We start from the raw sequence: 15,246 nt of genomic DNA, 5'->3' as shown, positions 1-15,246 counted from the left end.
GGAGGACGTTAGTAATGAAGTGGGAGCATTGGCATGCCTTCTGAGCATACGTTAAGGGTGCATTTACAAGTTCTCATGGGGTTTGGTCCCTGAGATCGAACCCTGACTGTCCAACAACTGAGTGCAAAGGCGTCCCCTGATCAAGGCAAAATGCATCAAAGATGTAGCAGAACAAAGAAATGTTGCACCAAAGAGTTAACCACTGCTCTGGAAATGCACATTAAAACAAGGAATTAATGGTTTCGGGGAAAAGAGAAAATATACTCCAAGATCATTTCAATAATTGGCTTATCAGAGCTTCTTGCAAGAATACTTTAAGTCTGATTGATGGAGCTTTCTTGGATATTTGATACTTTTTAACTGTCTTGAGGATTAATTAATATCCAGGAAATTGGAAAATGAGATGGAGCTACCAATGTTCAGAGCATGATGGGTGAATCATGCCTCCCACGTTGCGATATAATTTCCACTTTGCACACCCGATTTGTCAGGTAATGCTCCTTGATGATGGCAAGAATGGATTCTGGCTGCTTTTAACTGAGCAAAATAATAATGCTTCGACATACCACTCTGTCCACATGCAACAGCCACACAAGCACACCAAGAGCCAAGGTACCTTGCATTAACTCAGACTGACGATTCCCTGTAGCTGTGTCTGCTTCATGTTTAACTCTTCCTGGTGCTCAGATGACTCAATTAAAAATATCTCTGCATTTCTATTTTCTCCACTGCCAATGAAATTAACTTGAGTTTACCAATTCTGTAAATGAAATTATTTTTATACCACTGTCAACTATGCCAAACTCTGATTAATCCCCTTTTCCTTCATTCGGATTCTCTTGTAATAGGGATCCTGCCGACTACACCAAATCTGTCAAATGAAATTAACCGATTCAGAGATGTTGAGTATCATTTCACAGACTTTAGTTCACATGATATATCATGGAGAGTAGGCAGCGGTCTCCACTGCTCACCGACTCTGAAATCTACAAGCATGTATATTTATACGGAGAGACAAACAGACTGTTACAGAAAATAGGATTACATCATGGAATAAACCCATTGAAAAACTACATCAAGACCTTTTGTATTAAAATCTTACTTCTGTTTAAGATGAAGGAAAGAGGGGCAATAATCACTGCTAATGTCAACAACCACTGCCTACAACCTTGACAACTGTTAAGGCTTACTTCTAAATAATACCTCACTGAACAGATGCTGTATTAAAATGGCTGTTCGCCAACTACGTTAGTGTAAAAACACAAAATGCTGGAGAAACTCAGCAGGTCAATCAGTGTCCTTCATGTAACAAAGGTGAAAATACATCACCGACGTTTCGGGCCTGAGCCCTTCATCGAGGTGTGGGAGAATGCCAGCAGGCAGGCGTCCGAGCAAAAGAGGTAGAGGGGAAGGGGTGGCAAAGGCAGGAGATGATAGGAAGGAGGGGACAGCAGCAATGATGGGGAGGAGGGATGGCTGGGTGGGTAAGGGGGAAGGGAGGGGAGAACTGGAAAGGGGGAGGGGAAAGAAAAGGCAAGCAAGTTTAGCAGAAAGTGGAGAAGTCCATCAGGCTGGAGAGTGGTTTACTTCAACTATGGTGTCTACAGATTTTCCCGATTTACTGACTGCCAGCTACGTCAGTGTCAATGCCAACACTGCAGCACAAACGTTCTTTCACAGAGTGGGCGGTGTCAGTTTTCAGAACATTCCACCACTGAACAACTTTGTATTCTGCCAGTTTCCATTCTACCTGTCGCAACCCAGCCCAATCAATAAACCACTCCAAAGTTCCTTTGCACCCTCCTCACAGCCCGAAGCCAGTATGGATCATCTTCTAGCATGGATAATTTTACAAAAATGCAAAAAAGAAACCTGCAGGGGCCGGGATCCTGAGCAGACAAAGAATTGCTGGAGGCACTCAACAGGTCAGACAGCATCCGTGGGTAGAAATGGTTGGTCAGCGCCTCGGGTCAGGACCCTTCATCTAGTCTCAGATAGAATAGGTGAGAGTATGCATAGAAAGGGGAAGAGAGAGGCTGGGGGAGGAAAAGGCAGAAGGCGTGGAGGTGGAGAGCAGGTAGAGGGAGAAATCATGAGGAAGGAGGCGGGAACAACAAGTGAGAGAGAAAAACATAGAAAGCAGAAGAGGAGGTAAAGAAAGACAGGAACTGGTTAGGGGTGTTCGTGCTGTCCAGGAGGAAGGTTGTCAAGCTGATGTTGGACCACCTGCTGACAATGGATGAGGCCAAGAATAGATCTGTCACTGTACGAATGGTTGGGAGAGTTGAAATGGTTGGCTAAATCTGGACAGAGGGTAGGTGTTTGGAGAAGTGGTCACCCAATTTGGGTTTGGCCCCCAATGTAGAGGAGACTACACCTGATGCACAGAATGCAGTAGGTGAGGTTGCAGGTGAAGCTCTGTTCCACCCAGGAAGGTCTGTCTGCGGCCCTGGATGGAATGGGGGGGGAGAGATGTAGGGAGAAGGTTTCTGCTTTCTGCAGTTCCAGCAGGAAGAGCCTTAGTGGGTGGAAGGGCAGATTAGGGGGTCTCAGACTGACTGACCCCCATGACAAGTAGATTTCAGAGTCAGTGAGCAGTGGAAACCGCTGCCTACTCTCCATGATGCATCATGTGAAATAAAGTCTATGAAATGATATTCAACATCTCTGAATTGGTTAATTTCATTTGACAGATTTGGTGTAGTCAGCAGGATCCCTATTACAACAGAATCCGAATGAAGGAGGGTGGGAAAGGGAAGATGTGGCTGGAGGTGATATTTGTGCTGAAGTTGGTGGAAGTGTTGGGGGACAATGTGTGGGATGCGGAGGCTGGTGGGGAGGAAAGTGAGGGCCAGCAGGACTCTGTCCTTGTTTTGCCAGTGGGTGGGGGGAGTTGGGGAAAGTGCAAGAAATGGAGGAGATATGGCTGTGGGGTTTATCAATGACAGGAGGGGGAATCCACGTTTATGAAGGAAAGAGGGCATTTCAGATGTTTAGAGTGGAAAGCCTCATCCCCGGAACAGATGTGTGAGAAGCATACAAATTGGGAGAAAAGAATGGAGTCCTTAGCAGAGGGATAATCCAAGTAGTTGTAGGAATCAGCAGGTCTGTCATAGAAGTCTGATGGAGGCAGAGAGGTCAAGGAACGGGAGAAAGTCAGTAGGGGCTGAATGGCTCTGCAAGAAGGGGAGGGTCTTGAGGCCTTCCTGGTGGGGAAAATGGACATGCAGATTCAAGCTGAAGATAAGGAGGTGGAAACGGACATGCAGATCCATGCTGAAGGTAAGGAGGTGGGGGCTGGAGAATCAGAGGTGGAGAGCATGAGTGATGTCCTGGATGTAGGTCTAGATTGTGGGAGGGAGGGGAGGGAGGGTTGTCGAGGTACAGAGGGAGACCCATCTTACACCTGGTCCTCCCATCAAAATCAATGACACAGATTGCATGGAGCCACCCCCAATCTCTGTGGAACCCCACTGGCCACAGCCTTAACATCCAGAGGAGAGCCTACCATTTTGGTGCTTCTCTAAAGAACAAGCTGCCAGAGGAAGTGATAGAAGTAGAGATCATTGTAACAATCAAAAAAACCTTGAGATGGGAGCAGGTATATGGGCCGAATGCCTGGGGCAGGCTTGGAGTTGAAGGGCCTGTTCCCATGTTGTATATTTTCTGCAGATTAACCAGCGCTCACTCCATGCCAATGTGCCATCCAGTCCTCTGTTCCCATGTTGTATATTTTCTGCAGATTAACCAGCGCTCACTCCATGCCAATGTGCCATCCAGTCCTCTGTGCTCGGGTTTCATTGTGTAACTTTGCCTCAATGGAGTCCGCCACAAGTGCTTGGTGTCCACTCAACCAACACATTCCCAAGGCCAAGGCCTGCCCTCAAGTGGCGAGGCAAAGGCTGGGCTGGGGATTCGGTAGCCTTGGCTCTCCTCGGGGCTGGGGATCTCACAATAAGTCTGCATGCCTGTGTCCTGTGGGAAGCACCAGGCTCCAGCTAGGGTTGGATGATGAAAGAGGAAGGACACTGGAGTAAGGTGCACAATGGACATTAATCTATTCCAAAGGGTTAATGCCTGGGAGGGGAACGCAAGACCAAGTGTAAGCAGTTGTGGTCCTTCATTGGTGTGACAGATTATGTTATATTATGTATAGATATGTTTTGGAAGATAAATTGTGGGAGTAATTAGGTCACAGATACAAGCACTTCAAAACAGATCTCATTTTAAAATGCAAGAGTTATGCATAAGGTGGTGCCTACAAGTCTGCAAAGACAATAGACACCTGCTCCGAAGATTTTCACAATGAGGTGTACGTGGAAGGGCCCATCTCAGGAAACTGATAAGATCTCTCATGAATGGATTTTGGGAGTCAGCAAGCTGTTTTGGTGGAGTGTGCTGTTTTAGGATGGCCATGTGGTTTTGCAAGCAGAGTGTCAGCAGGTTTTCTCTCAGTGTGGCAGAGAGAAAGAAAGAGAGAGAGAGTGTTGGTTTTCTGCAGTGGCTTTTGAAACCCCATTTTGAAGATGGGTTGTGAGTTCTGAGTTCAGCCTGTTCAAAGCCCTTGTGGTCTATACAAGAAGAGATGGCTGCCTCTATGATGTTTCAACTGAGATGAGGGAAAGGAAACTCTGTGGTGACCTGAAAGGAAGAGGTTATCATCTGGAAAGTCCTGATGGGGAAAGTTCCTTCAGGAAGATATGGCTGATCAGAAGGAATCAGTTGTGGGTGTTCAACGACCAACAAATCTCTCTCTGAAAACCGACAAGAACCTTCCTGAGTGATAACCATTTACCTTTCAACCACCAAAGCCTGGTGAAATTCATAAATATTAAATTCTGTACACAGTATAAAAATTGCCTGTTACTGGTAAACTTGGAGGAATGAGAAGTGAGATTGGACTGTGAATCAAAGAACTTTTCTGAACTTGCACACACATTACAAACACGTGCGCTTAGAATTAGAAGGGGGTTAAGTTAGGTTAGTTAAATTAATAGAAATAAGTTCGATCCTGTTTTTATGTTTAAAGAAAATTAAAAGTAACTTCTGTTTAAATAACCATTTGTCTTGATTAATTTCTATTGCTGCTGGGTTTGGGGTCCTCTGGGCCCAAAACATTGGCAATGATAGTTTTCATGCTTTGCTAATACCTCAGTGATGTTTTTCACAGTTCTGACCAAGGGTTTCAGACCAAAACCATTAGGTGTCTCTCTTTGGATATACAGCACAGTAACAGGCCCCTTCTAGCCCACGAGTCCATGCCACCCAATTACACTCAACTGATCTTGAACTTCCCCCTGTACGCTTTTGGAGGGTAGGAAGAAACTGGAGCCCCCAGGGGAAACCCACACAGACATGGGGAGAACATACAAGCTCCTTACAGAGAGCGCGGGATTCAAACCCGGGTCGCTGGTGCTGTAATGGGTTTGCACTAACCATGCCAATCACGTTTCTGACAGGCATTTTCAAGTTGAGTCTACCTGAGCTGGATGGGTGTTGTGGGCCATGCTGCGCTTGCTGCTTTGTTCACATTTTGCCTTCAGCCCTGTTGTGCCACGGCCTGTGTGTAGCACTACAGAGAGTGAGAGCACGTGTAACAGGGATTGTGCCATGTTTTAACAGGGAAATATAAAGCGCTGGAGGCTGACATCATTCCAGCCTTGCTCAGTCTGCTGAATGACCCAGTGAGCAAGGTGCGACTGAATGCCATTAAGACCATCACAACCGTATCTGAAGGTCCTGAGGGGAGAGCTGTGCTGCTGGGCTACCTGCCACTTTTGGAGGGCATGACCCAGGATCCCAGCGCGGCGGTCCAAAAGGCCGTCAAGATCGCCATGGACGTCATCGCCTGGCAACCCTAGCTGAGCGACCAGGTGCAAACCCTCGCGTCGAGGCCCAGTGAACTCTCACTCCTCTTTAAATCTCCATTGGATTCCGACATGCTTCACAATTATTCTGGTTTGCTTCTTCTCTGGCAAAGGTCCCCTTCATGACCCTGGATCCATCCCAGTTCCCCTCAGAGATTCCTAATTGCTCTCTTATGGTGTCTGCACATTCATCCCACCTCACCTGAACGGATAAGGCAGCTGGCAATGCTGGGAGCATTCTGGTACGGTCACTGCTATGAATTTTGACCATCGGTGGATGCCCAGTTGATTCAAGGCTGCCTAGTTCCTCCAGATGTATCAATTCCTGACTCACTTTCACAATTCCTACCATTTTGCTAATTCTTATGTGGAAATAAACTCCTTTTATCAATCAGAACTTGCATGGCTTTAAAGTGTGTAATTTTCATTTACATTATTACCATTGTATCAATCCAATTATTGTGGACTTTATTTATAGAGTTGATACTCTGACAAGCTGTACTTACTGTTAAACAGATAATTTACTGGTTCACTAGCTCCAGTTGAAAAGTAGATATTGCTGTGTGCCGGGGTAGCAGAAGGAGGGCTGGATGAGAAAATGAGGAGATAGGCAGTCTTGGGGTATTTATCTGACTTGTTCCAGGACTGGAGTTTGCAAGCTGTAAAGAGAACTGTGATCAGGACTAATCTCTATCGTACCGGGAAGCCTGATCATCAGCCCATAAGACATAGAAGCCGAATTAAGCCATTCAGCCCATCATGGTTGATTTACTATCCTTTTCGCCAGTTCTCCTCACTTTTCCCCATAGTCCCTTCCTGTTCAACCTCCGCCTTAAATATTCCAAATGACTTGGAATTGGCCTGTGAGGAGAGATTGAGGCATCTGGGACTGTACCCACTGGAATTTAGAAGAATGAGAGGGAATCTATGGAAACATACAAAATTATAAAAGGCATCGATAAGATAGAGGTAGGTAAGATGGTGGGGGACACTAGAACCAGGGGAACATAGCCTCAAGATTCAGGGTAGCAGATTTAGGAGATAAGGAGGAACTGGTTTTCCCAGAGGGCGGTGAATCTTTGGAATTTGCTGCCTATTGAAGCAGCGGAGGTGTCCTCAGTAAATATATTTAAGACAAGGTTGAATAGATTTTTACAAAGTCAAGGAATTCAAGAATGTGGGGAGAAGGCAGGTGATTGGAGATGAGCCTATCGTCAGATCAGCCACGGTCACGCTGAATGGCGGAGTAGGTTCATCAGGCCAAATGGCCGACTACTGCTCCTATTTCTTACGTTCTGATATCCGGTACATACGTCGTGGGGTGAACGGCCTGATCCGTCATGTTCGAGGTTCCAATGTAATCCACAACATTCAGGACCTTTCAGATTTTAGAAAATTTCAATCTCGAGTCAGGCCATTCACTCTTCTGTCTCTTCTCCAGATTAGTCCCATTCACTTCTCCATTCTTCTTTGCACTGTTCAATATCACTTTTTCCAGAACTTTCCTTGTTCATCCAACCTGCTGTTGCATTACTAAACCCAGCAAACCCAGACACCATGTGATTATCGGTTACTTTGGTCCCCTGCTGGATTTTAATATTTCCCGTCACTAACCAATCGTCAACTCCATTTGCTTATCATCTTTTTTTAACAGCAATAGCCCGTCAGAGCTTCTTATTTTCATTTGTCAGGGGCTGGGTTTCTGAGGATCCCAGCCGTGTTGATGAACCAGAATGAATTAAAATCTTTAATTTTTTTTAAATCCAGCACGGTAACATGTCATTTCGGCCCACAAGTCCAAGCCGCCCAATTTACACCCCATTAACTGCACCCCCCGGTACGTTTCATACGGTGGGAGGAAACGGAGCTCCCAGGGAAAGCCCACACAGACATGGGGAGAACATACCGACTCCTTACGGACAGCGTGGGATTCGAACCCTGGTCCCGATCACTGGCGCTGTGCTAACCACTACATTAACCATGCCGCCCATGAGAACTAATGCCCTGCAGAAGCTGCAGGGTAAATGTCAGGGATTCCGGCTGAGTTGTGGGCATTATAACGATGGAAGAAGCAGCCATTTGGTAAAGTCAGTGTTGACGGTGGAGGAACTGCTTTGGCCACCAGCCCGGCCCCTGGAATTTTAAGAATATTTTATCCCTGTTCACATTCCCTCAAGGTTCTTGCCAAGAACTTCCTCATCCCTTGGCTGCCGTCCTTCAGTGAGGACCAGGGAGCGGATGGTGGGTGGGGCTGCTCACTCTCTGCATCACCAAAGGGGCTCACATGCAGCAGTCTCGACAGGCACCTAGCCCCCTCTCTGACCACTGGCCCGTGACCCTATACCTGAACCCTCCACACCATTCCTCCTCGTGCTGCCTCCGCCATTTTTCCTCTCTCTCTCTCTCTCTCTCTCTCTCTCTCTCTCTCTCTCTCTCTCTCTCTCTCTCTCTCTCTCTCTGTGTACCATTCTGTATCTTTTTCTTAGGTCTGGCATTCCTCCAGGAGAGAGAGAGAGAGAGAGAGAGAGAGAGAGAGAGTATGTGTGTGTGTGTGTGTGTGTGTGTGTGTGTGTGTGTGTGTGTATATCTGTGTGTATGTGTCGGTGTGTTTGTCTGTGTGCGTGTGTCTGTGTATCTGTGTGTGTGTGTGTGTGTGTTTGTCTGTGCGTGCGTGTATGTGTGTGTGTGTGTGTGTGTCTGTCTGTCTGTCTGTCTGTCTGTCTGTCTGTCTGTGTGTCTCTGCAAAAAACAGAGAGAGAGAGAAAGTGTGAGAGGGAGAGAGAGGGAGATAAGTGGGAGAGATGGAAGGAACCATTCTACACTTCTCACAAGTGGCCATGGATGAACACATCAGAAGCAGACAAATGGAGTGGAATCTATCATTTTCACCAAAGCCTTGTGGATAGGTCCCAACTGGAGAATTACACTCAACCCTGGCCCTCATCAGAATAAATTGTGAGATTTATGGATTTATCCAATCAGACAGATTTTCATTTGTATGATTTTAAGGGAACAAGACTCTCAGTCGCTGGGCTCCTTCAGTTAACAAGAGGCCCTGTTGCGAATGGAATCCTTGTTACCCACAAATCGATTTTGGAATGGTCGCCCTTAAATTGTAAACTCTGCTTTAATTGTAAGCCCTGTGAGCTGTTTAACTCACTGTGAGCCCTCTATAATCATTCACTGGCAGCTAAACTCAAGATCAACAAAGCCAACATGCTTTGGTACATAATCTACTGATAGTTGCTCTAATTGCTTGGCTGGCTGCCCTGTTAGTTAAGCTCTTCCTTAAGCATTTTTGAAGCTTGTCTTTCATTTCCTATGGTTAAATTTTTCTGAGATCAACCAGCTCAGCTTGGAAGAGGCTGCACAGCCCAGCGACCCCCCTGTCCTGCCTCTGTTAGAGCTTTCCATTTAGTTCTCCCCTCTGCTCGTTTCCCCACCCCTGTACACGTTTTCTTTGCGAGGGGGTGTTACCATTGAATTTACTTCCACGATTCCATCAAGACACCCTCATGCCCCAGTCCCAAACCAAACATTAAATGTTTTGCTGAAATCGTCCTGGAAATAGTTCCTCCTGAATTATTCACGTCAAGGCCATTCATGCCAGTGAATGCCATTTTCAGACCTCTGTCTCTGCTCCAGCAAGGCCAACCCTTCCACCTCACTGCTGCACAGGGTATGAAAGAGGCACTGTTGGCGTGGTAGTCAGTGCAACACTACTGCAGCGCCAGTGGCCCAGGGTTTGAATCCCGACGCTGTCTGTGAGGAGGTTGTATCTTCTCCCTGTGTCTGCGTGGGTTTCCTCCGGCTGATTTCTTCCCACCCTCCGAAACATACAGGGTTGATGAGTTAATTGGGCAGCATGGGTTTCATGGGCAGGAAGGGCCTTCTGCTGTGCTGAATCTTTAAAAATGGATCAGGATGAGAGAGTCCGCCTTCAAGGACGGCTACAGGTGATGCAGTACACAAGAGTGCTGAAGAAACTCAGCAGGTCACACAGCGCGTACAGCAGTGGTTCTCAACCTTTTTCTTTCCACTCACATCCCACTTTAAGTAAGGGACTGCTTAAGGTGGGATGAGGGTGGGAAGAAAAAGATTGAAAACCACTGTTTTAATCGTCCCTCATTGACTCGTTATGTGCACAGTTTCATAACTCCAAAGGAAATGGGCCAATGACAATTTTTCTCAAGCAAAATTGGGTCTAGAGCAGTGATTCTCAATCTTCCCTCCCCACCCACATCCCGCACGAAGCAACCCTTTACTAATCACAGAGCACCGATAGCAGAGGCATTACTCATAGTGGGATGTGAGTGGAAAGGAAAAGGTGGAGAACCACTGATGTAGAGGAAGGAAAGGGGAACCAACATTTCCGGCCTGAGCCCTTCATCAGGGTAGGAACAGAAAGCAGGCTGGAGCCTTGAATAAAAAGGTGTGGTGGGTGGGGAGGGGAGGGCGGGGGTGGGAGTGAAGGTGCAGGTGAGAGGCCCGGGCCTCTCGATGAGATGCCTCAGCAAGAACTGCGGGTTCAGGAGAGGAAAAGAGGGCCTTACTCCAGAGGTAGGGCTGAAATAGAGAGATTAGATCAATAATGTGGAAAGACTGGCTCAAGCTTGGGCACCCTGAAATGAACAGGTCAGTCCTGATTAAGCACAATCTCCAACAGCAGGTATGAGTAAATGTGAGTGTTTTGTTACGTAACTGTCAAGCTGCTCATGAACAGCTTCATCTGGCCGTGGAAGTGATGGGGCGAACTCTGCCTGAGTCACCGAACGCTCCCCGCGTGCTACTGGAAGGTTGCACTGCCCAACGTCCCAGTCAGCTTGCTGCTCCTGCACTAGGTTCGCTCCTTCTCCAGAAATAAACCTCACACTACCTACACGACCATCTGTGCCGACATCGAGACTCGGGTCACACTTTGCTGACTCAGCAAGCTCCAAGCTTCCTGCTGGCATCTGCCTCGTTACTGCTGATGAGGTTGTATGCAGGGAAAGTGGGAGTGTGTTCCGCCGCTTCCTTCATTAATTCCCAAGTTACAAAGTCCCTCTCACTGCAAGTGGCGCCCAGTGATACTCATTTAAATTTTGACATCCAGCACGGTAACAGGCCCTTTTGGCCCACAAGCCCATGCTGCCCAATTTACATCCAATTGGCCTACAGCCCCCGGTACGTTTCGAAGGGTGGCGTAAGCTCACGCAGACTCAGGGAGAAAGTACAAGCTCCTTACAGACAATGCCGGATTTGAACCTCGGTCCCGATCGCTTACACTGTAACAGCATTGCGTTAACCTCTCCGCTAACCAAGCCACCCTCATGGTGACTCTTGGTCTGCCTTACAGCAGGCAGGAGGCAATTTCATGTAATATTCCATGTTCTGTACTATTACAAGACAATAAAAGAATCCTGAATCAGGTGTAAAATGTTGAAAGAATGAGATGATCTTAAAGTAATGAGGCAGCTGTTCCGTGAACACATGGCTGAATGAGTTCGTTTATTTTCAGTTTGCTCCTGCAAACATGCGCTCACACCTATGTAACCTGTTGGACAGTAGAGGGACAGGCCCTTTTCCCATTGAAACCATGCTGACCATTGTCATTACCAATCCCAAAATAATCCCACTTTTTTCTCCCTCCCACCTTCCCTGTGACCAGGTCACCCCTCAACCAGCATGTCTTTGGGCCATGGGAAGGAGACCGGAGCACCCAAAGAGTGTTTGTGGGGGGGGCGACAGTGGAAATAGAACGTACAAGCTCTCTCTTCATGCAGCAGCCAAGCTCAGAATTGAACTCGGGTCACTGGGCGCTGCGGGGCTACGGTTCTACCTGCAGTGTCACTGAGCCACTCTCCTGGTTCAGTTCATCTGAGCTGCACTGTCAGTCAACTTCAAACTTTCTTCAGTTACATTCTGAACGGTTCTCTTTCTGAACGGTTCTCTTTTTTGGCCACAGCCCCCTTGGGGTTATATCCAAAGTTTACGGGCCCCCTTCCCTGTGATGTGGTCAGGTTTCGGTTTCTTCCAGACTTTTTCTGACTATATCAAAAAACATCAAAATAAATTATAATTCGGGCCCCTGTTGAGAGAGGGTGACTTACATCACAGTTGTTTTTAAACAGCTTTCCTTCTTAGTTTAAATAGTTTTCTCAATTCTCCTTAGTGCTGTTTTTCAAAATTGACATTCAGGAACCCTGTGCTTGTGGAAGAGTGGGTCGGTCATTACTTTTAACACAGAGGCTGGTGTGGGTGTATAGAATGGGCTGCCGGAGGAGGGGGTGGTGGAGGCGGGTATTATTGGCCACGAGCCTGCTCTGTCCAGATACACCCATGTGGCCAAATAACTTTCTGTACACCTTTGGAATGTGGGAGGAAACAGGATCACACTTCAGGTGAGGCATTCCTGATTTTGATCTTCCTGAAGTGGATGAAAACTGAGCATAGAAGGGTGAGAGGAGACTACAAGAGTCTGAGAGGCGTAGATAGGTTTCCCAGGGCAGGATCAGGAAACACCAGAGGACGTGTGTACAAAGTGAAGGGAGGGAGATTTAGAGGAGACATCAGGGGTAATTATTTTTTACACAGAGAGTTGTGGATGCCTGGAATGCCTTGCCGGGGATGGTGGTGGAGGCTGGAACATTGGGGGCATTTAAGAGACTCTTAGACAGGCACATGGATGAAGGGGGTAAATAGAGAGTTAGGGGGTAGGGAGGTTTCAGTACTTATTTTAGGGATATATGGGCCAGCACACCATTGAGGGCTGAAGGGCCTGTGGTCTGCTGAAATGTTCTATGTTCTAAGATAAAGTGATGTCGATACAGAAATTTAATTGAAGTTCAAAGACCAGAGTGATCACTCAAAATATCACAGGAAGGAGCTTCCCTTGGAATGACTCTGGTGATGGAAAGTCATCTCATTGCAGTCAGACACAGTCAATCTGAAACTTTCTCCCCTTTGTTATGCCAAATGAGGGACACCCAACACCATGTCAACACCGAGAAAGCAAGAAACGGTCAGCAGATCAAGCAGCATCTGTGGAGAGAGGAACATTAAAGCTTCAGGTCAGACATGCCTCGTCCATGTAACTGTATCAAGTCCAGTTTATTGTCATCTAATTGTACGAGTACAACCTGACGAAACAGTGTTCTCTGGTCCTCGGTGCAAAACATGCAGACACACAACCAGACATAACACACACACAGACAAACAATACACATGCAGGACAAGTATTCATATATACAAATAAATAAATATATATTGTTTCATGAATCTGTGTCTCATATGGTTGGTGTGAGCAGATCCTTTGGTCATTCAGTGTTCTCATTCCCCGTGGTAAGAAGCTGTTCCTCAGCCTGGTGGTGCAGGCTTTGATACCCCTGTATCTCTTTCCCGACGGGAGCAGCTGAAAGATGCTGTGTGCATGTTAGAAGAGGTCCTCAATGATTTTGAGCACCCTCTTCAGACAACGATCCCAGTAGATCATGTTGATGGGGGGGGGGGGCAGGGGCAGGGAGACTCCAGTGATCCTCTCTGCCACTCTTATGGTCCTGTGGATTGACCTTTGATCCAGTTCTCTGCCAAAGCTGTACCACCATACAGTTGTATATTCTATAATACTATGAATGTACTATAAATGTAGGCATTTTCCACTGAGGGTAGGTGAGATACAAACCAGAGGTCATGGCTTAAGGGTGAAAGGGGAAAGGTTTAGAGGGAACTTCTTCACATAGAGGGTGGTGTGGGTGTGGAACGAGCTACTAGCTGAAGTGATGAATGTGTGCTCAGTTTTAATATTTAAGAAAAATGTAGACAGGTCCATGGATGGGAGAGGGATGGAGGTCTAAGGGGTGGGTGCATGTCAGTTGGACAAGGCAGAAAAAAGGTTCAACACAGTCTAGAGGGGCCAAAGGGCCTGTTTCTGTGCTGTAATGTTCTTTGGTTCCATGATTCTATTCCCTTGCAACACTGATGTTTCTTGTCTCTGCCAATTAATAGAGCAACCCCATTCCCATTTATTCTCCCTTTCCCCAATTTCACAACTAATCCACCATTCACCACCAGGGAAATGAAAGCGGGCATTCTTTTAAAAGTAGTACAGTGAGAAAGGTTCTTCTGCGAGCAGACCAACAGGTTATCTCTAACATTCATCCAGCAATTTACAGAGCGAAGAAAGACAGTAAAAGATTAATGAGCACCAAGTGTAAGGGCTCTGTCATGGGGTTTATTCAGGAGCCCGATGGCTGTGGGAAGGAACAGCGCTTCAACCTACTGGCAGTTCAAGCCTTGCGATCACAGGGGGAGCATGCCAACTCCACACAGACAGCACCAGGAGTCAAGATTGAGCCTGCATCATTGGAGCTGCCTGAACGAAGGTGGTAAAATCGAAGGACTTATCTTCAATCAAGTTGTCACAGTGCAGCAGCAAAACAAGGAAAATCTGCAGACACCAAGGTTGAAGTAAATACACAATATGGGAGAAGCTCAGCAGGTCAAACAGCACCCTCTATGGAGCAGAGGTAAAAATACAGAACAGCCATTTTGGCCCACACCCAAAATGTTGGTGATGTATCTTTATCTTCGCTCTAAAAAGGACACTGTTTGACCTGATGAGTTTCTCCAGCGTTGTGTGTTTACTGCCACAATACAGTTACAATTATATGGCACAGAACCAGGCCCTTCATCCCTACTCACCCTTGCCAACCAAGTTTCCCAACTGAGCTAGTGCCATTGACCCAGACCCTCTAAACTTTCCCCATCCATGTACCCATCTCGATGTAACTGTTCCCACCGCACCAGCTTCTCTGCCACCATTCTATACACCCACCAAGCTCTGTGTGAAAAGGTTCCCCCTCACATCCTTTTTAAATCTAAAACTTACTCCCTCTAATTTTAGACTCCCCAATCTGGGGGGAAAGACACTGGCCAATCATCTTTTTTTAATTAAAAAAAAATTTAAACATACAACCATTTAGGCCTAACTGGTCATTTCAGCCCACGAGCCCGTGCCTGCCCAATTACATCTAACTCCGTGGTTCTCAACCTTTTCCTTTCCACTCACGTACCACTTTAAGTAATCCCTATGCCATAGGTGCTCTGTGATTAATAAGGGATTGCTTAAGGTGGGACGTGGGTGGAAAGAAAAAGTTTGAAAACCTGTTTTAATCACCCCTCATTGACTCGTTATGTGCATGGTTTCAGAATTCCAAAGGAAATGGGCCAATGACAATTTTTCTCAAGTGAAATATCTCAGTAACAATTGGGTCTGGAGCAGCGATTCTCAACATTCCCTTCCCACCCACATCCCACCTTAAGCAACCCCTCATCTTGGACCGGCCACATGTTGCGGCGATTCGGCCTGTTTACCCACTTGGTCGCTTGGCCCGCTGCA

General features: G+C 46.8%; 1 protein-coding gene across 1 annotated transcript in view; it reads left to right on the top strand.

Moving 5' to 3' along the window:
• Positions 1-6,264, top strand: part of rsph14 (radial spoke head 14 homolog) — a 674,463-nt gene extending 668,199 nt beyond the window's left edge. Inside the window, exon 6 of the mRNA XM_069933649.1 lies at positions 5,623-6,264. Within this exon, the coding sequence (XP_069789750.1) occupies positions 5,623-5,861 (239 nt within the window). The 3' untranslated portion in view covers positions 5,862-6,264. The remainder of the gene's footprint in view (positions 1-5,622) is intronic.
• Positions 6,265-15,246: the final 8,982 nt, after the last annotated feature.

The sequence above is a fragment of the Narcine bancroftii genome, chromosome 4 (assembly GCF_036971445.1).
Source record: "Narcine bancroftii isolate sNarBan1 chromosome 4, sNarBan1.hap1, whole genome shotgun sequence".
In the NCBI taxonomy this organism is placed as follows: Eukaryota; Metazoa; Chordata; class Chondrichthyes; order Torpediniformes; family Narcinidae; genus Narcine; species Narcine bancroftii.
This window is presented reverse-complemented; position numbering and strand designations above follow the sequence as displayed.